The 27,079-nt window shown below is 36.7% G+C and overlaps 1 protein-coding gene and 1 pseudogene across 1 annotated transcript in view; one reads left to right on the forward strand and one right to left on the reverse strand.

The window, feature by feature from the left end:
- The window catches only part of Efhb (EF-hand domain family member B), a 46,863-nt gene that overhangs the window by 17,111 nt on the left and 2,673 nt on the right, over positions 1-27,079 (reverse strand). Inside the window, exons 2-8 of the mRNA XM_027923182.2 lie at positions 20,474-20,536; positions 19,357-19,500; positions 18,176-18,356; positions 15,702-15,812; positions 6,972-7,098; positions 3,007-3,090; positions 2,386-2,453 (exon numbers count right to left, since the gene is read on the reverse strand). Coding sequence (XP_027778983.2) covers positions 2,386-2,453; positions 3,007-3,090; positions 6,972-7,098; positions 15,702-15,812; positions 18,176-18,356; positions 19,357-19,500; positions 20,474-20,536 — 778 coding nt within the window. The remainder of the gene's footprint in view (positions 1-2,385; positions 2,454-3,006; positions 3,091-6,971; positions 7,099-15,701; positions 15,813-18,175; positions 18,357-19,356; positions 19,501-20,473; positions 20,537-27,079) is intronic.
- LOC114081726 (small ribosomal subunit protein uS5 pseudogene) lies at positions 8,259-9,162 on the forward strand (annotated as a pseudogene).

The following is a 27,079-nucleotide window of genomic DNA, read 5'->3' on the forward strand; positions in this document are numbered from 1 at the left end:
CTGAACTACATCCCCAGCCCTTTTTATTTATTTGTTTTATTTTATGACAGGGTCTTGCTAAATTGCCCAGGCTGGCCTCAAACTTCAATCCTCCTGCCTCAACCTCCCAAGTACCAGACATTACAGGAGTACACCACCATGCTGGGTTCGTAGAGTCATCCTAATATAAACAGTAACTCCAATAACATGAAGAATAACTTCACCCTAGGGACTGAAGCATTCTTTGTTAAAATAAGATTGACTTTATTTTCCTCAGTAAAGATAAAGGGTAAAGCCAGTCCCAATATGTCCCTGGTAGCAGGCAAACCCTGGAGCTTGCCACAGAAGAGATGTTACTAGTTAACACCAATAATAGTTACAAAAGGCCAGAGCTAGAGTAGAGTTATCTGTATCCATTTGTGAGTTAAAAAAAAAAAAAATTCAGAAGGATTTTTTGCACTCTTTCAAAGTAATACAACACCATGGCTGGTATTTATACTTACACATTTTTAAATTATTAATTTTTCATTTTAAAAGATTTTATCATTAAATGTGTAATAATAGCATTAATCAATCAAGAAATTTGTTGGACTGTGAGTGTAGCTCAGTGGTAGAGCATTTTTCTCGCATTTGTCTCAAGTGAGGTCTGGGTTCAATACCCCCCACCACCAAATTAAAAAAAAAAAATTGTTGGTGTAAAAAAATGGTAAACTGTGTGCTGAATACATCAATTCATGCTACAAATATTGGTCAAAGATGTACCCATGTCTGGACCCTATGGTTCTAACAGATAGTAAGACCAACCACCCAGCAACATGAAACTTGCCCTCAAATAGGCAGAATTTACCATGATTAAATTTACTTGTTTTTAGGCTAATTGATGGATTTCTCAATTTTCCCTTACGCACTCCAAAAGACGTTAAGACTCTCTGAGATGGACAGTCTTATGGTTTAGATCTGAAATGTCCCCCAAATGCCAGGTGAAGTCTGCCTTGACAGCCTATGGCACTGTTGTAAGTGGTAGAACCCTTAGGAGGTAGAGCCTAATGGAAAGTTAGCTCATTGGGGACATACCTTTGAAGGGAATATTGGGACCCTTACTCCTTACTCTCTTTTTTTTCTTCCTGGTCACCATGAGCTGAATAGATCTCCTTCTGTCATGTGCTCCCCTCTCTGATGTTCTGCCCCACATTAGGCCCAGAGTGACAGGAAAAAGTGACTATAGACTGAAATCTCTGAAACAATGAGCCAAAATTAAACCTTTCCTCCTGTTAAGTTGATTTATCCCAGGTATTCCACCACAGCAACAGAAAGCTAACACAGATAGGCATCCATTAAACATATAAGAGTTCATCTAAAAAAAGAACCAAAATACAATTTCTTAATGTGATGATTAATGATGCTCCAAAATACTGTTTTAAAATAAACTCAATAATTACTTGTTTTAATTCTCAGTGAGCAAACCTTCACTAAAATATTTTCAATAGCAGTTTTTAAATTTAAGCATATAACTGGTTGTGGTGAGGCACACCTGTAAGCCCAGCTACACTGGAGACTGAGGCAGCAGGATCACATGTTCAAGGTCAGCCTAGGAAACTTAGCAAGATCCTGTCTCAAAACAAAATTTTAAAAAGGCCTGGGAATGCCAGGCATAGTTGCACAAACTGGTAATCCCAGCAACTGGGGAGGCTGAGACAGGAGAATCACAAGTTCAAGGCCAGCATCAGCAACATAATGAGGTCCTAAGCAACTTAGTGAGAACCTGTCTCAAAATTTAAAACATAAAAAGGCTGGGGATATGGCTCATGTGTAAAGTGTCCCCGGGTTCAATTCCTGATACTAAAAACAAAAACAAAAGGAATAAAAAACTACAGGGGGCTGGGGTTGTGGCTCAGTGCAGAGCACTCACCTAGCATGTGTGAGGCACTGGGTTCGGGCCTTAGCACCGCATACAAAAATAAATAAAATAAAGGCAAGATGTTCATCTACAACTACCAAAAAAAAAAAAAAAAAAAAAAGTTTTTTTCAAAGCCTTAACTACACCTCTGGTATTTGTTTCAAAGGCTTTCAACTGTTCCTATTTCAAAGAGTATGAACATTTTTTTTTCTTTATTACATATTTTTTTCTCTAATTTTAATGCAAAATTTTAAGCCTTTACAAGTAGAAGCTTTTTTTGTTTGTTTTATTTTTTTGAGATGGGGTCTTGGTATGTTCCCAGGGCTGGACTTGAACTCTTCATCCTTCCTCTTTAGCTTCCCAAATAGCTGGGATTACTGGTGTGCAACACCTCACCTGGCTCTAAAACTAGAAGCTTTTAGAAGACATTAAGCTTTGCTGAATAACTTTATGGGGATTTTGAGATGTTTGTTTCATTTTTTTGTTAAAGAGAAAGTTTGTATATTTACCATATTCCTCAGGATGGAGACAAGCTCCAAATGTGTAGCCTGGGGGAACGTTCATTGTTTCTGCAATGCTACCAAAGAAAACACATCCTTTAGTTCAAGTACCCACCATACAGCACGCCCGGAATTTTGAATATGTTTATCATATGTTCATAGTAGCCTATATTTTCTCTTCTAGGTAAACTGTGAAGATAAAACAAAAGTTCTCCAAAAGATCTATTTTTTTAACATCCATTTGCATTAACAATGACTGAAGGCTTTCACTGTCTTTGACTAGCACAAACTTAAAACACACACACACACACATTCAAAGCAAAATTATTCATATATATATATATATATATACAGAGAGAGAGAGAAAGAGAGAGAGAGAGAGAAGACAGACAAGAATACAAACACAATGTTAAATTCCTGATATCACATATCACAGAAATGAAGCTTTATGAAAAATTATCCTTCCTTCCACGTTGGAGAAACACTAACATTTCCCTTGATAAACAACAAGCTAATGATTTTCTTATTTAATAGACAGAATCTAATGGAACACAAGCCAGCATTTTCCAAAAAGTTCTTTTCAAATTCGAGGCAGAGACACTAATGATATAAAGTTAACTGTTAACTTACGGATCTAACACTTTTCCAAGTTTATGTTGAAACTTTTCTTTGAAATCATCCACTCTCTTGGATACAACCTTAGCTCCTCTTTTCCTACAAAATTGGAAAATTGTCAGATATTTTGTCAAATATTGTCAGATATTTCAGGTAATAGAAATTACCTAAGGATTCTAGGCTGCCAAATACATATGTAGTAAGGAATTCCATGTACCAATGAACAGATTTAGTTTCAAAAGAAATTCTATCCTAAAAAGAAGCTTTAAGTATTCACTTTTCTATCACTAAGTTACACTGTATTTTAAAAATACATTTTGATTAAAAATGAACATCTTTTTTTCCTTCTTTTTTTTTTTTTTTTTTTTTTTTTTTTGTGGTGCTGGGGATTGAACCAGGGTCTTGTGCATGTGAGGCAAGCACTCTACCAACTGAGCTATATCCCCAACCCTTGATTAAAAATGAAACAAGCAAAATTAAAAATACTTTCAACAAATTACAACAAAGTTTTAATTATTTCTAAGTGTAATTTCTAAATTTCCAAAAGAAAATTAATTATCAAATAAATATAAGCAGCACATAACTCATCTAGTAAGTAAACAGAGCAAAATTATAATCCTCTTGTAATAAAATAAATGTGAAATAAAAAAATAACAAATGACCTTTTTTAACCTAGTAAAAAAAGAGGGAGAGAATATTGAACAAATATACAATCTGGAGCTGGGGCTGGGGTTAGAGCTTTCACCTAGCACATGTGAGCGCTAGGTTTGATCCTCAGCACCACATAAAAATAAATAAATAAATAAAAGGTATTGTGTCCACCTATGACCAAAAAATTTTAAAAAAAGAATACACTCTGCATGAATTTTAAGCTCTGATTATGAACCATACACAGCAATATAAAATTGTTTATGTTAAATGAAAAATCAGAATATAAAACAACATTACATTGTGGTGAAAACTATGCAAAAATCTATGTAAAAAGCCACACTAGAAAGAAATACACACATTAAAATAATAATAGTTGAATTAAAGTGACAGGATTATGGGTGATTTTATTTTGCCATTCTCTGTAATATAATTTTGTTACTTTCACTGTTGTGATTAAATGAATAAAATTTCTTTTGAAAACTAGAATTACAATGCTACTATTTAATGACATTAAAATTAATAAATTCTCTATTGTTGTGCTAAGACTAAAAACAATGAATGTTAAGTTCTTAAACTCCATTTGCTTTTAAAAATATTTTCTATACTATTGAAATTCCAAGCTGAATAAATTTCTGGAGAAGAGTGACACTCTGTGGAGAAACAAAAGAAGAAATGGAAAGTAATTCATCTCATTTCTTCATTTCTTTCCCATTTGTTGGGGGGGAAAAGCACATGAGTAAAGTCTGAATAAATCAATGACAGTTTAAGGGCCATAATTTGAACAAATAGATTGGACAATCTAAAAATCAGTTCCAAGGGCCTTAATTAGGAACATGCAGAGACAATAAGAATAAGAATTGTGAGGCACAAAGCCCACTCTTTCTAGGCTAAAGGTGACTGGATTATGCTCCTGGGAGAATCAGGAAGTGTCTGTGAGTAGCCAGGCATGTCAGAATATCAAGAACTACAAAATCACTGCCCAACCTCACAGTATTCACTAATGAATTCAGAAAAAGTTTTTGTGCACTGCCGGTGAACTTACACCCACCCACCCACACACACACACACACACACACACCCCTACCATCTGATGATCAAACAGAGGTCATAAAAAGAATATAGAGATCATTTTACAGTGTAAATATACCCCTTAGAAGTTGAGAGTAAACTCATTTCACACTAAAATAGTGCATTTAAAATTAGATGCCTTAAAATGTAAACAAGTATGTTTGACTTCAAGTTTATAACCTAAATCACACTGAAGAATGAAGTAGTGAGCTTTTCTTGAAATCTGACAAGGCAAAGGAATTAGGAATTCCTCTACAGCTTTAGCAATAATATTCCAATTCAGTTTCAAAATACAAAAAGTATGATCTAATAAAACAATGTTTTGCAAAACATGTTCCCTTTGGAATGAAGATAAGTTGGAAAGATGGATGTCCTGCATATTGCTATTGCTGCTCTATCACACACACACACACACAAAATATATATATATATACACACACACACATATATATATACACACACACACACATATATATATACACACACACACATATATATATACACACACACACATATATATATATACACACACACACATATATATACATATGTGTATGATAAAGCATGTTTGTCATCTCCCTTCAAGTACCAATTTCTACATTATATTTTATTATAACTCCTTATGTCCTTCTTCTGCAACGTGGTACCTGGGATTAAAAATAGGGCACTATAACACTGAGCTACACACAACTCCACTACTTTTTATTTTTTTAGTCTGAGATAGGGTCTCACTAAACTGCCCAGGCTGGCCTCAAATTTGTGATCCTCCTGCCTCACCCTTCAGTGCAGCTAGGATTATGGAATGCACCACGATACCCGATTAAGTTCTTAAATACCTAAATCATATCTTCATGCTTTCCTTTATTGCATGGTTTAATCATTTTAATAATGATAAAGTAATAGGTATGTTACATGAGTGCTTTTTCTATATCCTAAATAAAAAATATCTAATACAAGTTTAATATTAGAAGAATTTATATTTTATTATTTATATTTTATTTATATTATATTATATTATATTTTATGTCAGGTATATTCCTTGTTTTTCATAATTCAAGTATCATAAACTCACATAAGAAAGGAGTAAAAAAGGAATATAAATCATAAACATGTGATAACAGTATCAAGTGCCTATAAACCTGGTGTAGTGATAAGGGCAGTCACTGGATCCACACTTCCTAGGTGTGGATCCTACTGCCAGTACTCCTTAAGTGCATGATCTTAGGCAAATTATTTAACTTCTGCCTCAACTCTCCCTATGACCTTCTAAGAATACTTATCATTAGAGGTAGGGCCCACCTAGATAATCCAGAATAATCTCTTTCATATCCAGATTTTTAAGTTAATTACATCTACAAAGATCCTTTTTCTACATAAGGTAACATTCATAGTTCTAGGAATCAGGACACAGCATATTTTATTTGTGAAGAGGGGTACCTGTATTTACAATCTTCAACGCACTATACCAATATTATTTTTTAATCATAACAGGAAATCTATATTTTTAAGAACATAAAACATTTATGTGTTGATCATATATAAAATATACAACAAGAAATGAAAAACTAAGTACCGTATTTTAGCATTCCGGGAAAGTAGTCATATATAAATGAAGACATAAAAAGGTCAAAATTTGCAAAAGTTAATAGATAGATAGATGTTCAGGTAACCAAATAACTTAAAGTTGAATAATAAATATGAGATCAACTCTATGTGACATAATTACATCCTGGAAGAGATGTAAAAGTCCATTATCTTTAAGAATCATAAATATAGTTGACCCTTTAAGTTTATAACATGCATACATATATTTATATTTGCTTGTGAAGTCATGAAATAATTTTAGAATGATGCAAACAAGGCACACCTTTAGTCACAGCTACTCCAGAGGCTGAAGCAGGAGATTATAAGCTCAAGGCCAGCAATTTAGCAAGACCCTGTCTCACAGTAAAAACTAAAATTAAAAAAAAAAAAAAAAGCTGGAGATGTAACTCAAAGTGATAAAGTACCTCTGGGTTCAACCCCTAATACCCAAAGGCTGGGGAAAAAATGAATGGTATGAACAACAAACGGTATCATATTTGCCTCTGGATGAACTGGGCAGAATGGGTGCCAAAATTATTTCACTGCATAATTTTTTCTCTAATTTTATGTTTGAATTTTGTCAATGTATTCTCTTTTAAAAAATATTAAAAATGAAAATTAAGTCTAAATGTCAAATATCTAACATTTGTTCCTGAACACAACACAATCAAACTTACATTTGTAGTTCATGGAGCCAATATAAACTTTTTGCCATGTTTCGTCCATCAGTAAAATGTGGTGTTGGAACTCCATACAAATTAAACCTATGGAAATTCGGGTTATACTTTCGGTTCTTTGCTTCTCCTGTTGGAGGGGAGGAGGACAAGGGTGAGTGGGTGGGAGGAAGACTTCTGACTTAAACAACAAAAATAATAACCTTATCTTACAAGAAGCACTTTATGTTCTTATTAACATTGAAAATGAGAGTGGGACAAAGAATGAAACTGTTAACAGTTCAGGGAATTATGCAGATTTGATATAGACAATAGAAGCATTCCCCCACATGACTTGGGAGGCTGATGAAATGCTATATACAAGAGTTCTTGTTTTTGGAAAGCTGTATGTAGAAAACTCCAAAGATTTCACCAAAAAACTGTTAGGACTAATTAACAAATTCAGAAATGTTGCAGGATACAAAAATCAACATAAAAAAATCCATGGAATTTCTATATAAAATTATCTAGGGCTGGGGATGCAGCTCAGTGGCAAATCACTTGCCTAAAATAAACAAAGCCCCAAGTTTAATACCCAGCACTGCAAAAATAAAAATAAACTATCTGTTTAAACACACACCTGTAATCTTTGGAGGCTAAGGCTAGAGGATGGCAAGATGGAGACCATCAAGACCCTATCTCAAAATAAAACTTTTTGTTTTAAAAAAAGGACTGGGGTCAGCTGGGGTTGTAGCTCAGTGGTAGAGTGCTTGCACAGCATGGGTGAGGGAGGCACTGGGTTTGATTCTTGGCACCACATATAAATAAATAAAGGTCCATGGACAACTAAAAAAAATTTTTTTTAAAAAAGGACTGAGAATATAGCTCCATAGTAAAACACCCCTGGGTTCAATTCCTAAAAGAAAGAAACTACTTATCTAAAAGCCAAATCAAGAAAGCAGTCTTATAACAACTGCATCAGTCAATAAAATACTTAGGAATAAATTTTAGTGGTTTCTTTTGTTGTTATTGTTTTGTTTTTGACACAGGGTCTCACTATGTTTCCCAGGCTGGTCTCAAACAACTAGACTCAAGCAATCCTCCTAGCTCAGTCTTCTGAGTTGCTGGGTGCACACCACCATGCCTGGCACTAAGGAATAAATTTAATATAGAAAGTAAAAATCTGTATACTGAAAACTATAAAACACTGATGAAAGAGGGCACAGCTAAATGAAAAGGTATTTCATATTCATGGATTGGAAGAATTTATATGGCTAACATGTCCATACTCTTTCTTCTCTGGGAAACCAAATGGTGGATGATATAGGTACAGCAGGAAGCCCTGAAGGCCCCCAAAAGGGAAGCCAGTGGTGGCTTCCACAGAGGCCTGGACAGCAGCCTCTGAGGCCACAGTCAGGACCAGAGCTGTGGCCATGTGGCTCCCAGAGGCAAAGCTCAGGACAAAGCATGGATCCCCAACACCAAGCTGGGCTGTCTGGACAAGGACTTGAAAACCAAGTCTCTGGAGAATATCTCTTTCTTCTCCCTGCCCACCAGGGAGTCTGAGAACACTGACTTTCACCTGGGGGCATCACTCAAGGATGAAATTTTGAAGAGCATGCCTGTGCAGAAGAAACACCTCAGAACAGGTTGGTCCTGGCCAGCAGACTGATTCAAGGCATTTGTTACTATTAGGGACTACAATGCTTAGGTGGGTCTTAGAGTTAAAGGCTCCAAGGAGGTAGCCACTGCTATTAGAGGAGTCATCATTCTGGCCAAGCTCTCCAATGTGCCTGTGCAGAAAGGCTACAGTGGGAACAAGATTGGCAAGCCCCACGCTATCCCTTACAAGGTGACAGGACACTGTGATTCTGTGCTGGTGTGCCTCATCCTTGCCCCCAGAGGCACTGCCATGGTCTTGTTCCCCACCACATCAGTGCCCACGAAGCTTCACATAAAGGCTGGTATTGATGACTGTTATACTCTGCCAGGGGCTGCACTGTCATCTTGGGCAATTTCATCAAGGCCACCTTTGATGCCATCTCCAAGACATACAGCTACCTGACCCTCAATTTCTGGAAAAACATTGTGTTCACCAAGGTTCCCTATCAGGAATTCACCAACCATCTTGTGAAAACCCACGGTCTCTGTGCAGAGGACCCAGGCTTCAGCTGTGGCTACAATGCAGTGTTTTTATATAAGAAAAATAAAGTGAATGAAACCTAAGAAATAAATAAATAGATAGATAAATATATAAATAAATAGATAGATAAATATATAAATACTACTCAAGGTAATATACAGATTCAACTCAATTCCTTTCAAAATTCCAAGAGCAAGTTTCACAGAAATAGAAAATTCACAAAAGAACCCAAACAGCCAAAGCAATCTTGAAAAAGAAAATTTAGGGGAATCACACTTTCTCATCTAAAATTGTATCACAAGGGCTGGAGAGATAGATCAATGGTAGAGCATATGCTTAGCACTCACAAACTTCTGGGCTCAATCCTCAGCCCCCCCAAAAATAATAAAAATAAAATAAAATAAAATTATATTACAAAGCTATAGTGATAGAAAAAAAGAATGGCATGGGACTCGGAATGTGGCTCAAGTGGTAGCACGCTCGCCTGGCATGCGTGGGGCACTGGGTTCAATCCTCAGCACCACATAAAAATAAAATATATTGTGTCCACCTAAAACTAAAAAATAAAGAAAAAAAAAAGGATGGCACCAGGATAAAAACAGACATGTAAACTAGTGGCACAGAATAGAGAATCCAGAAATAAATCCAAATATATATATTCAACTAATTTTTAACAACGCCACCCAGAAAAAGATAAAATGGGGGAAAGGTAGTCTCAACAATAAATGGTGCTAGAAAACCAAATTTCCAACTGCAAAAAAAAAAAAAATTAAATTAAATTGAACCCTTATCCTATACCATACCCAAAAATTAACTCAATTCAAAATTGAAAAAAGACTTAAACTTAAGACCTGAAACCATAAAACTCCTAACAGAAAACAAAGAGGAAAAGCTCCTTTACATTGGCCTTGGTATTTGATTTTTTAGATATCACATCAAAAATTCAGGCTACAAAAACATAAATAAATGGAACAACATCAAATTAAAAACTTAAACACATGCCCATAATCCCAGCATCTTGGGAGGCTGAGGCAAGAGGATAGTGAGTTCAAAGCCAGTCTCAGTAACTTAGGGAAGTCTTAAGCAACTCAGTGAGACCCTGTCTCCAAACAAATTATAAAAAAGAGTTGGGGATGTGCTCAGTGGTTCAGGGTTCAGTCCCCAGTACTAAAGGGGGAAAAAAAACTAACATAAGCACAGCAAAGGAAACAATCAACAAAATAAAAAGCTAGCCTACATGTTGGGAAAAATATTTACAGACTTCTGGACCTGGGGGCTTAAACATGATGTGCACCTGAGGAACCTCCGGATCCATGGGCCTAAATATGGATGCCTGAGGAACTTCATATTTAAACATGGACGTGCGCCTGAGGAACTTCCGGATCCGAGGGTCTAAACATGGATGCCTGAGGCACTTCTGGATCCTAGAGCCTAAACATGGATGCTGAGGAACTTCCGGACCTGGAGGCCTAAACATGGAATGCACCTGAGGAACTTCCGGATGCTACAGCCTAAACATGGAGGACTGTGGAACTTCCGGATCCGAGGGCCCAAAGATGGACGTGCACCTGAGGAACTTCCGGATCTGGGGACCTAAATATGGATGTGCACTTCAGAATCTTCCAGATCCGGGGGCCTAAACATGGATGCCTGAGGCATTCCAGATCCTGGGGCCTAAACATGGACGCCTGAGGCACTTCTAGATCCTAGAGCCTAAACATGGATGCTGAGGAACTTCCAGACCCGGGGGCTTAAACATGGATGTGCACCTGAGGAACCTCTGGATCCGAGAGCCTAAATATGGACACCTGAGGAACTTCTGGATCCAGGGGCCTAAACATGGACACCTGAGGAACTTCCGGATCCGGGGGCCTAAACATGGATGCTTGAGGCACTTCCGGATCCAAGGGCCTAACCATGGACGTGTTCCTGGAACTTCTGGGTCCTTGTGCCTATAAAGGGCAGGGCATGACTCTCAGAAGGGACGTGGCCCATGAAGGGGAGCTGAATATGGGGCCTGTTGGGGGGCAGACTGAGCTGTCGCACCCTGAACTTGAATGTGACAATGGCCTCACTTCCCGGCCTTCCCCTGGGTGTCACTTCCTCCCCTTCCAGGCAGTGGCAGGGAGGAAATGAGACCAGGCGCAGGGGCCAGGCCCTGAGGAGGGACACTGTCTTTCTCCTCGCTTAGCCAAGCGCCCAGCCTGGCTGAGGATAGGGACGTCTTATGATACTAGCTGCCTCCTGCATCCCTGCCCCAGGACCTCAGGGACCACAGGCAGGGAGTCATTGACATGATTCTCCCCTGGCCGTTGACCCTCAGCCCCGGGGTCTGCCCAGGGAGAACTCTGTCTCCCAGAGGGTCATGGGGCCCCTGTGACCTGCTGCTCCTTACCCACCATCATCCTGGGCGAGCAAAGGTCAGGACACCAGACGCTACTGAGAGTGACATCTCCTGGATGGGTGGCTGAGGACTTTGCCTCTATCCCCAGGCCTCAGACACCGGATGATTCCTCCCAGAGACAGAAAAGAACCCCACACTGCCCAAGACTTATTTTTAAGCTTTGGATTCTGTAATTTTCCTGCTGCCACCTTCTTTGTGAAGCCAGTTTTTCAACAGAGACAATATTCGAGGGGGGGTGGGGACACAACATGGAGTCAATCAAACCAAGCTGACACATCTGGTCCTCCAAGAGAAATCTGGATTAGAGGGAGAACAGCCATTTTCAACTGGCGAAATAGTGAAGTTCCCTTGTCCTTATTTTGTGTAAGCAAAATAAATAATCTGATGTTAACTCATCAAATTATTTTTGATGAGTGCTTGGCTCATAGGAAAACTGATTCTGTTTTATGGAATGAAGTGTTACCTGATTTTAAAATTAAAAATAAAGCCAATTGGGATTGTTAAATTACACTGTCATAATTCTGTTCTTTGATAGCAGAAATAAATAAACCTTTTAAAAAAATATTTACAAATAACATATATAAGAAGTTACTATCCAGAATTTATAAAGAACTCATACAAATCAAAAGCAAGAAAACATAACCTAATTTTAAAATAGGCAATGGGGCTGGTCATGAGGGGGCTTATTTTACAATCCCAGTTACTTGAGATGCTAAAGCAGGAGATGGAAAGTTGGAGGCCAGCCTGAGCAACTTAGGGAGACCCCATTTCAAAATGTAATTTTAGAAAAAGATTAAAATAAATTAGGCACCAGATCTTAATATTTGGGAAGTGAGTAGAGAAATGATGTGAGACAGACAGGTTTTAATGATTAAAACACACAGGCCCCACCACTGTTACACAAATCCTGAACTAGGGAGGTACTACAATGTTTTGGGGATCAGCAAGATTTTCCCTGTGCTGATTTGAGAGGTTGGTGTTTTGTATTTGTTATCACTGAGATTTGGTGAGATTATCAGAACACTGCAACCCTCATATTTCATTGTAATCATTTATCTTACATTAGAAACATTCATAGATTGAACCTAAGAACACAATAGGAAGATGTTTTTAAAAGATTTATCACCCCGAATGTTTTCTATGATATAAGGGGGGTGTGACTCAAAGTGGGGTAGGGAGGGAGAGCATGGGTGGAAAATTACCCCTAGATAGAGAATAGGGGTGAAAGGGAAAGGGAGGGAGAAGGGGAAGAGCAAGGATAGTGGAAGGAGATGGTCATCATTATACAAAATACATGTATGAAGATGTGAATTTGGTGTCAACATGACTTATATACAAACAGAGATATGATAAATTGTGGTATAAAGGTGTATTAAGAATTGTAATGCAAAAAAAAATAAGAAAGCTCATGTATAATGGCATGAACATACTCTATATTCAGAGTTATGAAAAATTGTGCTGTGAATGGATAATTATGAATGTAATGCACTCCACTATTATCATGTATATAAGAAATAAATTTTTTAAAAAAAGATTTATCACTGTACTTTTTTCCTTTTCAAGTCTTGATAGTTTTCTAATTGTAAATAAGAAAGTAGAACTGGAACTAGAGAACAACAAAAAGGGTAATAAATGTTAGAGAAACTATATTCCGCCTTGTTAGTGAACCAAATAATGTAAATAAAAACAGTAACAAGAAATCATAATTGTCTCTAGTTAAACAAGAATAAACTTTGGGGCACTGAAGAATTTTTTTTGGTAGGGGGGCTGAGGGATACTCAGGATTGAACCTGGGGCCCTTAACCACAGAGACATATCCCCAGCCCTTTTTATTTTTTATTTAGAGATGGAGTCTTTCTGAGTTGCTTAGGGCTTTGCTAATTTGCTCAGGCTAGCTTTGAACTTGCTATCCTCCTGCCTCAGCCTCCCAAACAACTGGGATTACAGGAATGCACCACCACAAATTCTCATGCATGTAAAGACAAACTTGAGCAGTTACTCAAGATGAATGGTTGGCTCTGAAGAGTGAAACTTCAAAAGCCCAGATATCAAGGAACATGACCTGAGGAAACAGCATATCATATTCACTAAGGTATATGAACAATATATTTTTATAATAGTAAAGAAAACAACATGAAAAGACATTCCGAAGTATTTCATTAGATAAGAAAAACAAAGGAGCCAGGTGGGGTTACACATATCTGTTACACCAGTTAATCATGAGGCTGAGGCAGGAAAATTGCAAGTTTGAGGACAGTCTTGGCAACATAGCAAGACTATCTCAAAATAAAAAATAAAAAAAGATCTGAGGATGTAGCTCAGTGGAAGAGCACCCCTAGGTTTAATCACCCATTCTAGAAAAGAAAAGAAAGCAGCAAATTGTAAAATGGGTGTGGGAGAAAAATGCATATGTATTGTAGATTAAAATATAGACATATATATAAATATACAAAAAAATTTACAAAAGAATCATGTGGAAGATTGGAAATTGGGGGAGATGTTCTTTATATATCATGTATTTCTATATAGCTTGCATTTTATAAAAGAAATATCTATCACTTCCATAATCATTAAAATTAAGTGTTATTTTAAAGATGTTATATATATATATATATATATATATATATATATATATATATAATGGTATTTAATGGTGTCCCTGACTTATTTTAAGTTAAAAAAATTAAAATGCAAATAGCAGATTCCCCAAAAGTAGAGAGTATTATCCCATATATCTAAAAATAGATCGTTCAATGAATGGGGTTACAAAATATTCAGTTATCAATTGTATTTATCTCTGGCTAATGGGAATTCAAGATTACATTTGCTTTTTCTTCACTTTTAAATATTTAAATTCTCTACAATTATTGTGTATCTGTATAATAAAAAGTAAATGCACTTTCTATATGAGAAAAAATAAGGACAGTGTTTAAAAAAATCAAACTCTAACTTTTAAGAGGCTAATAAAACTTTCATAAAAATCAGCAACTGAGCCAGGTGTGGTAGCATATTCCTGTAGTACCAGCAACTCGGGAGGCTGAGGAAGGAGAATCACAAGTTCAGGGCCAGTCTGGACAAATTAGCAAGTGAGACCACCTCAAAATAAAAAAGGGTTGAGAATATAGCTCAGTGGCAAAGTGCTCCTGTGTCCATTCTATCCCATTTCAGTTCTGTTATGGTCCATTAGAGATATTCTAAATATAAAAATCCTACTGTAATTTTCCTCAGACTGTTAAATGCTAATAAGATGTCTCATTATAGGAGTATGAAGCAGAAGGAACACAAGTTCAAGGACAGCCTCAACCATTGATTGAGACCCTGCCTCATAATACAAAATAAGAACTGGGAATGTAGCTCAGTGGTAGATCACTCCTTGGTTTAATCCCAATACTGCAAGAAGAAAAAAAAATAGATTTCTCACTATAGATTGTGTATGTATGTATGCATGCATGTATGTATGTATGTACTAATGCACTTATTCACTGACATAGTTCTTTTTGAAACAAGACATTGTATTAGACTGTACAATAGATGCTAAGATTTTTCAAAATAGGAATCAAGCATTTTCACAAGAGATGGATGGAGGGAAAGAAGGAGGAAAGAAGGGAGGAAAGAGGGACAAGGAAGCAGAAGGGGTAGAGATATAGAGAGGAGTCAGGGCATGAGAAGGAATATGGTGTCCAAGTGGGTAGGAACAATGGCCATTTGAATGGGAGGTGGAGACTATCTTGGGACTAAGAACACATTAAGGAATGCAGGGAGTGCAGGGAACCAACAGAGATTAGCTATGAAAGAAGAGACTGGCAGCTATGAAGAAAACTTTTGAGAGAAAACACAGAAAAGCAGTATATTGTTAGGGAGCAGTGGAGGAAAGAAAGTAAAATAAATAAGAAATAAGGGGTGAGGGTTGATGCTCAGTGGTAAAACACTCACATAGCATGTGTGAGGCACTGAGTTCAATCCTCAGCACCATATAAAAAATAAATAAAATTAAGGTATTGTGTCCATCTTTAACTAATTAAAATTTTTTTAAAAAATAAGATATAAGAAAGCAGGAGCAAGGCAGAAAACAATTTTTAAAAGTATAATTCATTGAATATCTGTTATATGCCATACATTTAACTTTATAAACATTATCTCCTTTATGCCTCTTCACAAACTTGAGGGTCCCATATCCTCAGGCCATTTTGCACTGGAGGAGACTTACCCGGATAGTAATCATTGTGAGACACAATGTACAAATCATGTCCTTTTTCTCCTTCTTTAAATACTTCTTCAAATGATTTTGGTGGATTCACTACATCTCTACCACAGAATTCTGAAAGAAGAATCAATGAAATCAGTTTAAAGGTATTTTTCATCTATTTATAATATAATAAGTGACAATTGAGGCATATGCTGTTTGCATAAGCTACTTAGACATCCCAGGAGATTACAAAGCCAAAATAAAATGAAGACTGATCAATAAAGATAAAACATTGTCTAGGTGTCACTTTGCTAGAGAACCTACTTGACTTGGCTCATTCCCTAGAATTCTGAAGAATATTAGAACCCTGTATCAGTTAACCATTGAGGTTGTCCTGACCCATATTCCAAGCTCAGTTAAATTCCTGATTCTAAGATGCTCTAGACAACTTTGATTTCAGTTTGATCTCAGCAAATCTGAATTACAAGTTAGAAATCCTCATGACCTGTTGTGACATAGCTGTGACACATATATTGACAGCTGTAGACTGAAGCATACACCCTCCCTGAGTCTGCTCTAGTCTGAATCTATCCACAATGTATCCAGAGGTGTCAGGAAAATCACTAACATCAGATAGAAATTCCTTTCCTACTGGCCTCAAAACTAGATAAGATGTTTAATAGGTGCTTTCTTATGACTGGTCATTCCCAGTTTTGTGTGACACAAATTATTCTGTTTTCATTATTTTGTGTGATGATTTTTAAATGTAACTTCATTTTTATTATTTCATTGTTCTCTTTCAACCTAACAACATAAATCAAGATGTTTCCTTTCTTTTGGCTTTTCTGCCAAAAATTAAGCTCTGATAACTAATATAGTTAAGGATACTGTAAGGTGATCTCACTCAAAATAATCCTATAAAATAGCAAATTTTTTGATATATGAATCATTACATCAGTTAATACACACATAGTGTTTTTGAAACATTGCTTGTTTTATATAGTTAAATGAGGTACATCAAGGGAGAACTTTCCACATTAAATGAACTACTCTTAGATAGCAATTGTTATATAATTACTGCAATGCCATGTCTACTAACTGTTCATATAAGTAGGATTTTTAAATCCTATTAAAAAGAAAAAGAGAAGATATTTTATCTGTTCTAAAATACATTTTTTCATGTTTCAAACTTTAATAGATTTTAACTTTAGATCTGATGCAATAAATTTCAATTTCAAATATTGCATTCAAAAGCATAATTTATTTGTAATGTGGATTTCACTGCCTTAATAAGAAAAATACTCTAATTGGCCTTTTGGTGAACAAAGATAAGTTTGCTGAAGCAGAGCCAAAATGGGTACAGAAAGACAATGAGAAACTGAATTTCTCTGTAGTATAAAGATAGAATTAGAGGTTTCTGGTCAGACCTGTTGGTTGTAAAATATATAAATAAAAAATAGTCTATATATTTTAGCAACCAATGAGCAACATTAGGAAGGAGAGGGCAAGAGATCAGAGAAGGATTGTAGGAAAGAAATGTGAGAAAGGTATTTAAGAAAAAAGACACCCAATAAAATGGCACAAAGCAGGGCTCTTTAGAAAGAAGTGCCTGTGACCAATTCCAATAGAAATTGTTATTTGTTGAAAGATATGCTTTACTTCCTCTCAAAATTAGAGTGAAAGTTGACTACACACTCTGCCCTAGGTTTGGTTAACATGCTGGTATAAGTCATGAATCTGCACTAATCGAGTACAGTATGCAGCACTCACAAAACTTATTTGTTTCATGAAACTGCTTCATAGATTGTTAAAATTCATGAACACATTGAGGCATTAGTGAAAATAAAGTACACAAATGAATGTCCAGGGAGAAGATTGCAGTCCCAGAGCTAACTTTTCTTTCTTTCTTTTTCTTTTTCTTTTTCTTACATGATACAGATTCATTAAGGAAAGCAGGTACACATTCGGGGGGGGGGGGGGGGGCTGTGTGCCCAATCTCAAGGGAAAAACTTCTTTGGGGGTAAAATAATAAATATGCATTCAAAGGAGACTATGGGCCATCCTGATAGTGAGAAGCTCTTGGGATAAAGCAAGAACGTGGGGCTTCTCTACTGAGAGAGACAGCAACCTGTTAATCTGGCACATTAACATTTGTAGAGGGACGATAGCTAGAGGTGGACTAGTGGAGGAGTCAGGGTAGAGTTACACAATTTCCTGGTGCTGTAGAATGCCAACTTTTCTGAGCCTTTTTCCTATTAATGTATCATATCTACCATGTTCACTACATCTCCACTCCAAAACCTGAATTCTTAACACCTTGGCACACACATATAAACTCTAAGGATTTGGGTTTAGAGAATAACTTCCTCACTACGATATCATCTTCCATTCTTGAGTAATCATTTATATTACTACCAACACAATACCAGTTTTATAGCTAATCCAATTTCCAAGATTTGTTTTATCACCCCCTTTCACCCCTTATTTTCTACTACCTCTAATGACTGCTGTCCCAAATGTTCTATTCATCAAATCCAGTCCTTCAGGCAATCCTGGTGTTTGATCATGGGATTTTCCTAATGGTGCTCGTTGGTTGCTAAAATATATAGACTCTTTTTTATCTTTCATTTTCTGCTGAAATGTGGTCATAGGCTGTGGGTTTATCAATGATTTTGCCTAAAGAAATAATACAACATAGAGATGTGTCAATGAATCTGATTCAAAGGAGTTAAAAGATTTTAATGGGACTAAAAGGCTCACGAAGGTTACTTGACTCATATATTCAAGAAAAATAGGGAAGACAAGCACAAGAATCATGTGATTTCCGCAAGTTCTCTCAAGATGTATGTGGAGGAGGTCTTCTGAATCTAGACTACCCATTCAATCAATAGCAGATAACATTCTGACCATCTCCCCTCAATATCTGTATAAACCCTCTGTAAACATCTCTAGGCAAGAGTCAACAAGGCTGTCCTCTCCATTCTCTAACAAAGCCTGGTGGCATTTTTCTTTCCTGGGAGAAAATGGAGTACAATCTGCCTTTTATCATCTGAGGGGAGAATAAATAGCTTGTGGCCTGAACCATTAATTTTTTCACATTCTTGGCTGCTGTTTGGATGTTTTTCATTGCCTGAGATTAATGCATCTAGAAGACAGAATAAGAGCTCGTAAAAACACAGGTAGAAAGAAGACTGAAATCCTCATTTGTGCATTTTCATCTTGGCTAATTAATAATGTACAAGCTTAGTAGGGTCTTTCTTGAAATTGTCCTTCACCTCCCTGTCCCTTTGGCCCTTCCACCCCTCCTTAATCCTTTGGCTGAAGTGAAGCCCAAACTTGATGTTAACTGCTATACGTTTCTGAAAACAGAAGGCCTTCCTTAATAACTGGCCTCAGGAGGTGCCAAACAATTTTGACTCTTTGGAGAAGACACACACCAATGAAGAAGAACCCACCAAGTGTACAACCCACTACCTCCGCCCCTTCCCATAAACACCCTTTGCCCCTGAGCCCAGGAAAATAGGGCTTTGAGGAGTTATCCCCCTCTATTTTCTTCAGGTCCACCCTTGAATAAACCTGATTTCTTCCTATCAACACTTGTCTCCTGAATACAGGTAGCTGTGGGTAGCCCAGATGTTTGATTCTGGTAGTAAAAGGCAAAAAAAAAATAAGTTACCGTTCCTGAAGTTTTAGATCTTATTCCATGTGTCAAATAAGGTGCAATTGCAGGATCATTTGCTCTGCCATAAAAGACTCTTTCTGCTCCAGGGGGTGGGTATCTGTAGTTGAAAAACTTTTTTGTCTCAGGTGGAGTAATCGGCTAAAAGACACAAGAAAATAGAATTATTAAGCACAACTTTAAAAATATTAACAGAATTCATCTATACCAATCAATAAACACTCTAAATTGCATGAATAAGTACATAGGAAACTACAGTCCAAATAATAATATTTTCCCCTAAAATTTATTGACTTATGTATGGAAATAGCATATTTTAAAAGTTATGTTTAGAAAACCATCAGAAACTGTCCAGATTAGAAATTATACCATTATTCCTATTGAAATAAATTGAATATCTTTTGGTTTTTATAAAGCTAAAAAATATAAACCTGCAATTTTTACTTTATTGGGCAAAATCAAGAGAAAGCCTCAAAATATAATAAAGCTTTCAAATTGACGACATTAAATTTATACAACTTTCATAAGGAATGTTGAGAATTGTCTAATTTTTAATGTTACCAGAGTCCTAGGCCAGAGGCCCAACTCTGGGGATCCCAACAAGTCAGTCCTGGCCATTTATCCAAAAAAGAAAAGTAATATTAAAAGCAGGAAAGGAACTTTAATTGTATAGCTATACTGGGAAGACAAGCAGGACCAGTGTTTGCAGCACTATCCTCGGTGTACTGACCAAAGCTCCCAGATTATATAGATAAGGGGGGTCAGATGTGTATGCACAGGCAAGCAGTTTTGGTCAAACTGTGGTCTGATTGGTCATTATCTCAGATGGTCAGGCAGGGTCATGTCAGCCATGATAAGAAAGTTGCTGTTACCTGGGAGTTGGCTTTGACTCATCACAGATATTTTTCAATCAGACCTGCTGTTCCTGGAATCCAGAATGACTGACTCAGAACAAAGGAGACAGATGTAAATTGGAGGCAGAAATGCCAAGGTTTTTTACATATGCAGGCCCAAGTGAAAAGTTCTAAGTATAAGCCACCTCTAAATCCTTGTTACATTAATACTCATTTGCAAGGTAAAAATAGACACAAAAAGACATATTCAAAGGACTCACCCTAGGAAGTTTTTCAGTCAAGGAGGTTGCAACTCTGTATCCAATTGGAATAACTTTCCCTGCCTAAGTGGGGTAATGTGGAGACAAAAAATTGATCATTTGTCAGCATGGAAGAGAATATTTTAAAGAAAGGAAATTATTTCGAAGTTGGTCTTTGCTACAGTTACGTAAAACCTAGGAAAAGCAACTTTTATCACTCACCTGGGAAGGATAGTCAACCAAGATGATTCTGCATAAACAGATCTTACTAAAATAGCCCTTAGCTTCTATTAGTTACCCTAGTGTTTTCTAATCATTTCTCCACAATTTATCACCCAGGAAGCCCAAGTTCTCTTTCTTTTGTAAAAGGAGTATGTAAGAGACCCTAAGCCTAACCACTTATTTTCTGTGAACCTAGGTGCATGCAAATACTAATAAAAATAATGTGCCTTTTTTTCCTGATGATCTGTCTTTTGCTAGTTTAATTCAAAAGCCCCAAGTTAATCAACTATGGAGAGTAAAGGGAAAACTTTTCCTCTCCAACAGTTCAATAAAAACATAATACCATAAAGCTAAAGAACATGAAGATACCCAGGCAGCTATAATCTGATAAGAGAGAGAAAAAGCCTGGATTGATGGGTAGATAGACAAATCCTTGGCCTGAAACATCATTTTATTCACCCCTGGTCTGCTTCCTATGAAGTGTTTGACTACACTTACTATTATTATTCTACAAATCCACCATTGCAAGCATTCTATTTACACTTTATTATTATTATTATTCTACATTTCCACCATTGCAAGCATTCTATCAGCCAGTATAGAGTTGTCCACCTGAAAAGTGGTTTGATTTCAAATCAGAAATTGTGATTAGGTTTCTATGCTTTTGTGCCTTTTGATTGGGGGCACAAAAAAGTCATTTGTGTCTGTTTTCACTTGTCAGTGAATTAATATGCTTGACAAGTCTCCCACCCCTATCTAAATCATGAATCTCTCTCTGATTTTTATATTCCTATCTTCTGGGGTTTTTTGTTTGTTTGATTGATTGTTTGTTTTTGGTTTTTTGTTATTGTTTTTGTTTTTTACTGACGATTGAACTCAGAGGCACTTTCCCATGGAGCCACACCCCCAGCCCTTTTTATTTTTTGCTTTGGGACAGGGAGATCTGAGCTAGGCACCTCCACCGTCACCTCAAACACAGCATTTTTTCCTGTGTTGCTTTTTTTTTTCCTTTAATCTAAAAGTTTTAAATCTTTCCTTGTCTTTTGTGACCTTGACATTCTTGGAAGAGTAGAGGCCAGTTATTTTGTAAATTAACTGTCCCTCAACTTGGGTTTGACTGAGATATCCTCATGATTAGATTCAAGTTATATGTTCTTGGAAGAGATATCACAGCAAGTTTATGTTCTATCAGGGAGAATATACTCTCAATTTGTACCATTAATGTTAGTGTTCATTTTAATCTCTAAATTAAGGCAATGACTGCTAGATTTCTCCATCACAAAGTTATTTTTTTTCTTTATAATTAACAATTATTCTGGGTAAATATCTAGTTCCTCACCAAACTTTCACCTGCTGGTTTAATATCTACTGATCATTCTTTGGGTAGGTGGGGGAGGGGGGGACTTACTGGGGGCTGAACCCAGCAAGTTATGCATGCTGAGTGTGTCTTCTACCACTGAGCTACACCCAGGACCCTCTACTGAAGATTCTTTTTTTTCCACACTTTTTGTTGCTGTACACTATGTGGGATTCATTGTTATGCATTTGTACATGCACATAACATAATAATATAATTTGGCCAATATTTCCCCAGTATTTCCCCTTTCCTTTCCCTTCTCCCTGTCCTTGGTCCCTGTCCTCTGGTCTAATGATTTCTCATGAATTTTCATGAGATCCCTGCTGCCCCACACCCACACCTTTCTTTTCCTTTTTCCTCTCTAGCTTCCACAAATGAGAGAAAATATATGAGCCTTGACCTTCTGAGTCTGGCTGATTTCACTTAACATAATGTTCTCAAGTTCCATCCATTTTCCTGCAAATGACATAATTTCATTTTTCATTATGACTGAATAAAATGACATTATGTATATATACCACATTTTCTTTATCCATTCATGCCTTGATGGACACCTAGGCTGGCTCCATAGTTTGGCTATTGTGAATTGTGCTACTATGAACATGAGTATGCGTGTATCACTGTACTATGATGGCTTTAATTTTTCAGGATAAATACTGAGGAGTGGTATAGCTGGGTCACATGGTGGTTCCATGCCTAGTACAGTGAGGAACCTCTATGCCTATTTTCATGGTGGTTGTACTAATTTACAATCCCACCAATACTGTAAAAAAGTTCCTTTTTCTTCACATCCTCTCCAGCATTTATTATGATTTATATTCTTAATGATTGCTATTCTGACTGAGGTGAAATCTCAGAGTAGTTTTGATTTGTATTTCTTTTGCTAATGATGTTGAACTTTTTTTATATATTTGTTGATAATTTGTATTTCTTCTTTTGGGAAATGTCTGTTTAATTCATTTGCCCATTTATTAGGGACTGGGGCTGTAGCTCAGTGGCAGAGTGCTTGTGTGAGGCACTGGGTTTGGTCCTTAGCACCACATGAAAATAAATAAAATAAAGGCATGCTGTCCATCTTCAACTCCAAAATTTTTTTTTAAAAAGATAAGACTAGGTGTGATAGCACACACCTGTAGTCCCAACTACTTGGGAGGCTGAGGTAGGTTGTGCTAGTGCACAAGTTCTAAGCAACTATGGGAAGCACAGGGAGAGCCCTCATAGGGGAAAAATAATTTTTTTTTATACACTCATTGCCACTAAAGAAACATTGCTTCTAGGTCTTCTAAGAGGATAGAATTAGGAAATGAGTATATGTACCCATACTCCCACATGCTTGAACCTATATTAATTCTGAAATATTCTGTCTAGTTAAACGATCATAGATGGAGTCCATAAACACAGATCTGATTTGGATACAGATATAGATATATCATGAGTTTCTACCTATATAGACAATTACAATCCAACAAAATAAGATACCTTCTCTTCTTCTCCTCTCCATGCTTATAATGCTTTTCTCCATCAGTGAGAAACATTGCACCTACTATCCTATATTACTTATCATCTCAGGTTTTCTGTAACAAAACTCCCAACCATACCAACCGCCTGCTTTCTCAGTTTCTAACCACATCCCGTGTTACCTGGCTTGGTAAGTTTCTCGCTCAGGCCCCAGTGTTACAGTTTTTAATGTCCAAATATCTTTTTTATTTCTCAAACAATTGGTTCCCAAGATGCAGGTCAACCCAGAAAGGTTGACACGAGCTTACCTTCAGTTACTGAAGACCATAGACCCACAATCATTATGCTACTCTCCACTCTACAAACTCAGTATGGACTAACTATCCAATCTCTGGAGCTTTGTTTGTTTGTTGTTGTTGTTGTTGTTACTCTTTTTATTTTTTTTTATTAGATCTTTATGGTTATACCTAAGAGTTTGGGTTATCCTAACAAACTCATACATGCATGAAAATTGATCTCAGTTCATGTTATTACTCCCTTTTCCCTCCCATCCTCCCCCTCACCTGTCCCCTTCTCCTTCCTTTATTCCTATCTCTTTTTAAATCAGGGATTCCCAATTCTGAATATTTCTGAGAGAGTTAGGAGTGATAGTCTCAATTCCTTTCAACTCAGAATACAGCACACATTATGCAAATGAAACCACTTACTTCCCAAAATCCTGCAGAAAATGGATTTGCAAATTTAGACACAAAGAATCTTTGCACCTTTTTCTTCAGTCTCAGGGCTTGCATGACCAAAAAGTTCCCACAGATTTATTAGATTTACTTATTTCTACCCATTCTTAAAACAGTTATCAAGTTCTCTTGGTATAGAACAGGAAAAAAAATAAGGCACCCCTTTGCATGACATTTATCATATTATAAGATAATTTGTCACATAGTGGAGAGATTTTTGGAGTATCCTTCAAGAAGAAGAAAGATTCTGGTTAAAAAAAAAAGAAAGAAGAAGAAGAAAAAGAAGCCTTTTCAACCAGGTACAGCAGCCACACCTGTAACCCCAGCTACTCAGTAGACTAAGGCAGGATAATTGCAAATTTGAGGCCAGCCTAGACAATGTTAGTGAGACCCTGTCTCAAAATAAAATAAAAAGGACTGGGGGTATAGCTCAGCATTAGAGCACTTTCCCGGCATGTGCAAGGCCCTGGGTTCAATACCTAGAACCACACACAGGCAAAAAAAAATTAGGTTTCAAAAATTAAATAATTTTCCTACTGATCTCAAATCTCTAAATTCTAAGTTACTTGAAATCAGGTACTGTACAATTTTCCATCTATGTAGCCCCACTGGATAAAAGACTGTCCAATTATTATAGATATTACAATGATTTTTTTTTATTTTTATTTTTTGCAGTGCTGGGGATTGAACCCAGGGCACTTTACCACTGAGCTACATCCCCAGCCCTTTTTTATTTTTTATTTTGAGACAGGGTCTCACTAAGATACTTATTGAGATACTGTCTCAATAAGATTGCCCAGTCTGACTTTGAACTTGTGGACCTCCTGCCATGGCCTCCTGAGTAGCTGGGATTACAGGTGTGAGCTACCCCACCTAGCTGAGAAGACTTCTTTTTCACTGGAAACTTTCTGGTTCTTGGTTGTTGTTTTTTGTTTTTGTTTTTCATTTGAAAATTTTATAAATTCTTTTTTTAATTTAATTGATTTTATTTTTTTAAATACAGGCAGTGAAATGCATTACAATTCTTATTACACATATAGAGCACAATTTTTCATATCTTTTTATACAATATGCTCTCAAACTTGAAATCCTTCTTCCTCAGTCACTAATATTACAGGTGTGTGCCAACACACTCACAAAATACTATCTTTTTTTTTTTTTAACTTCCTTTGGACATTTCCTTCTTCCTCTTTCTACTCCAGGGCAAGTATGACTGTCAATGCACTTCATACAGTTCACTTGCTTTGTTTTAATAACCCAGGGTGTTTGCAATAATCAGTGCACTACTGGATATTAAGGGACTATCATAGGGAAATTATCATCATAGAGATTTTGATATCTGCTAGAGTACATTCCAACATCCAAGTGTCCTTTCAAGGGCTACTGAGCTCCAAACAGAAAATGCTTCCTCTTTTTTTTTTTTTCTTTTTCTTTCCTTTTTCAGTACTGGTGAAAGAAGAACCCCTTTTATATAACAGGGGTTCACTGCATGCTTTAAATATAAACCTTGCTGTATGACAACTGGTGGCTCATTTTAAAACTGTCATGTTTCTCTCTCACTCTCCTCCTCCTCCTCCTCCTCCTCCTTCTCTCTCTTCTCTCTCCTCTCTTCTCTCTCTCTCTCTCTCTCTCTCTCTCTCTCTCTCTCTCTCTCTCTTCCCTCCATAAACACAGGGGAAGCAAGATTAACCTTCTTCTTGCCCTAGGCTGGGTTTATTGTGTCCTTTGGATCATTGAACACAGAAATGAAGAAATCCAAACTTGGGAGCTGGTATCAGCATATCTAAGACATGGCTTCCAAGGCTACCATCTGGATGTGAATTATGTCTCCTCATAGGCACACCCAGAGTCTATCCCTTATATTCCCCTTTTAAAAGCCCTCTGTTCCCACTAGTAGTTAGAATTGCAGCCTTTGAGACCTTAGTTCACTAATTTTCTCATTTACTAGCAAATCAATACAACTTTTTTTTTCCTTTTCTCAAAACTTTTTCCTCTTTATTAGATTGGTACCAGGGAGAAGAACTGAGTTTTCATTATCATTGGACACTGAACCCAGGACCTTGTACATGCTAGGAAAGCACTTCATCAATGAGTTACGTCCTTGGTTCCTTTTAAATTATAATTTTAAAATTAATAATTTTAAATTATTTTGAGATACTGTCTCAATAAAATTGCCCAGTCTGACTTTGAACTTGTGATCCTCCTGCCATGGCCTCCTGAGTAGCTGGGATTACAGATATGGGCTACCCTTAGCTGAGAAGATTTCTTTTCACCAGAAGCTTTCTGGTTCTTGAAAATCCAAAATCCTTTCCTCAGGTTACTATTTCTTGGAAACTTTTCTCTGCTGAACTGGTTTGATACCAACAGTTATCTTCCTAGAGGGACCTCAAACATTCAAAGTATTTACTTTTCCACTGAACTATATCTATATCCCCAGATCTTGTTTTTGTTTTATATTGAAAATAAATATTTTAACATTTAAAAAATTATTTAGGGTCTGACGGTATGATTTAGTGGTAGAATGCATGGTTAGCATGTGCAAAGTCCTGGGCTCAATTCCTAGGACACCCAAAAAAATATTATTAAAAGAAGCTTTTTTTCCTAATTGAGGGTAATGCATCCTCCTGACTATGATTCTAATTTCATTCCCTCTACTTATCTAGAATCTGGTTCCATCCATTTTCTCCTTTATCTCAAAACTCCTTTACTAATTCACTAAATAAATAAAAAAGGATTTCTAAACTGCATTCTTTACACCCTTCTCTTTACTATAACACTTTTTAAGGAAAAAAAAAAAAAACCTCACAATAGCTTTCTTTCTCCAATTCTAAGATCTGAATTTGCTATTCTGTATAT

This window comes from Marmota flaviventris, chromosome 1, assembly GCF_047511675.1.
Source record: "Marmota flaviventris isolate mMarFla1 chromosome 1, mMarFla1.hap1, whole genome shotgun sequence".
Lineage (NCBI taxonomy): Eukaryota > Metazoa > Chordata > Mammalia > Rodentia > Sciuridae > Marmota > Marmota flaviventris.